General features: G+C 41.3%; 1 protein-coding gene across 1 annotated transcript; it reads right to left on the bottom strand.

Annotated features, from left to right (window-relative positions):
* Positions 1–635: 635 nt before the first annotated feature.
* Positions 636–1,496, bottom strand: LOC137305019 (C5a anaphylatoxin chemotactic receptor 1-like). The gene has a single exon (XM_067973787.1). It carries the CDS (start codon positions 1,464–1,466, stop codon positions 636–638), a length of 831 nt encoding a protein of 276 aa, XP_067829888.1. The 5' UTR covers positions 1,467–1,496.
* Positions 1,497–2,510: the final 1,014 nt, after the last annotated feature.

Below are 2,510 nucleotides of genomic sequence, written 5' to 3'. Positions count from 1 at the left end.
AATTTAACCCTTGGATTCCAGTTATCATTCTAGTAAACCTATGCTGCACCCCCTCCAAGATCAATATCACCTTCCTAAGGTGCGGTGCTCAGAGCTGTACACAGTATATCAGGTGAGGTCGAACCAGGGCTTTCTATAGCTGTAGCATAACTTCCAACCCCTTACACACAGGAACCAAACTGACATCCTTTAAGACTGGATACAAAAGAAGCATTCCCGATGAGTTTCTGATGCCCTCACACGTACAGACCAGATGGAATCTTCACGTTGTGTATCTGATATCTTCATAGTAGCAGCCAAAGGGAATCTTCTGCAAATCATTGAGAACCGGTGGGCACCATTGCTCGCTGTGCTTTCACCTCAAAAAATGAACAATTGTGAAACGTTGTGAAGTTTATGTTAAAACATTATTTCAGCAATATGTTTGGAAAATTCGGTGTGGTTTGTTTTCTGATATCGGTATTGCGAGTTTTAGAACAGCAGCGTAACTACCATCACCTTGTGAGGTAGGAAAATGGCCAACTGGTGTTGTGGAAGGTTGAGAACCAATGGGTGCAATATTTGGCCTCAGCCGAACACTTCAAGTAGCAACAACGAACCTGGATACCAGGAAAATACGAGGAATTAAAATTTAATTATTTAAATAATTTAGTAATGAGAGTAACCGGATATTTCACCATATTCTTCATCTCCTCTCGGAATCTCCTCTGGGTCAATGCATAAATGCACGTGTTCGTGCAGGAGCTCAAATACATCAGCAGAAGTGCGATTCTAATTGCCAAATAAAGTGAGTTTGAACCTTTGAAAGTAGGTGTCTCCGTCACACCGATACAGATGTTTATTACAGTAATCGGCGTCCACAACACAAAAAAACTCCCCGAGATAGCGAAGAGCAGAATGATGGATGTTCTTCGGTTCTTCATCTCGGGATCACTGCTGTTCTCCCCATTGTTTCGGCTCTTCAGGGCTCTGCGAGATCTACTGGCCACTAAGATGTGCCTGGCAGTGAGAGAATTTAACAGCAATAACAAAGGGAATGGGAGAATTGGGGATGAGAGATTGCTAATCCATTTGTAAGCTACCCGTGCCAGTGAAGAATAATATCCTGATACTGTACGGCAGCCCCACGGTATATCGTCAATAATAGAGTAGGGCTCATAACGGAAATAAACAGGAATAATCATCAAAAAGCTGAGTATACACACAATCGTTAAAACTACAGTGGCAGTTCTTTCGTTGCAATATTTCAATTTTAGTTTCTGGCAACAAATGGATATGAAGCGGTCAAACGTGAATGATACTGTGAATAAGACAGAGAGTTGAATACTGAATACTTGTATAAAAGCATTGAAACGGCACACGTAAGTGTAGCTCAACCATGAATTTAGAAAATGATACCTAAAGATGTTTTGCAAAATTACATTAAACATGCAAACCATTAGATCTGCTACTGCCATGGCCGCCATGTAACGAGTGATTCCTTTGGAGAGACCGCACTTTCCCCGTGACAGGATCACAACTGACATCAGGTTCGCTGTAAGAAATTGGAAAAACCAGGAGAATTAACGAAGAAATAGATTAGCGATATAAAATCACACTCCCTTGGAATTGAATGTTTCGTAGCTGTGAGACAGGAGGCTTGTTACTGAAACGGATTCCTCCCAGTCTCACTGGGTGTGTTACTGAGACAACCAGATCTGGACGATGCCAAGTTCACTCACTACTCTGCTGATTTAATTGACCTCTTTCGAGAATAAAATACGTGCCAATAACGAATTGCTGGAAATTGGCCCCTCCTTTGACACACGTGATTTACTGTGACAGTTTCACGATTTTGTCGATGATCTTCTGAGAGACACATTACTGATGAGAAGGCTTGTCATCATGTGAGGGTAATGATCGGTGTTTAGGAAAATAGCCATTGATTTCCTTCAAATTCCGACACAGAGGGGGTAATTTTAACCCACGGATCGGGTGAACCGCTGGTTTTACATCCCATTAACTTCAATGGCGGGTAAAACCAGGTGGGTTATAGAACCAGCGTCGCACCTGATCCCATCAGTTTCCCGACGGACGGGTTGGGTTAAATTTGCCCCCAAAGTCAATTCACAGCGTGACAAACGTTTAGGAAAGCACGTGATTCAGAAATACAGAATCTTGAAGATCCGCACCAGGCCTGTTAACATCTGGAATAGAAACTCAGTTTAAAACTTCGCATGAGAAACCTCATTTTAGACCTGATGGCCACAGTTATTACAGGTAGCTGATTGCAAGTCGTTTAACAAAGGGGAGAACTTGCATTTGATGTATACGTTTAGAGAGCCTTATATAATATCACAAAAGTTGTCATTTTGAAGTAAATAAGTGAGACATTTCTGTTCAATAAACTTACCACAAGGTGGGCAACCAAAGAACAAAGATGTAGAGGCAAACAGCATGTATTAAAAAGCAACAATGCATTTAAACAATGGTCCAAATAATAAATGCTTGTTATTACTTCAAAAGCAAAA

Source organism: Heptranchias perlo, chromosome 39, assembly GCF_035084215.1.
Source record: "Heptranchias perlo isolate sHepPer1 chromosome 39, sHepPer1.hap1, whole genome shotgun sequence".
NCBI lineage: Eukaryota > Metazoa > Chordata > Chondrichthyes > Hexanchiformes > Hexanchidae > Heptranchias > Heptranchias perlo.
The sequence above is the reverse complement of the archived record's forward strand: the minus strand, read 5'-3'. Positions and strand labels throughout refer to the sequence as shown.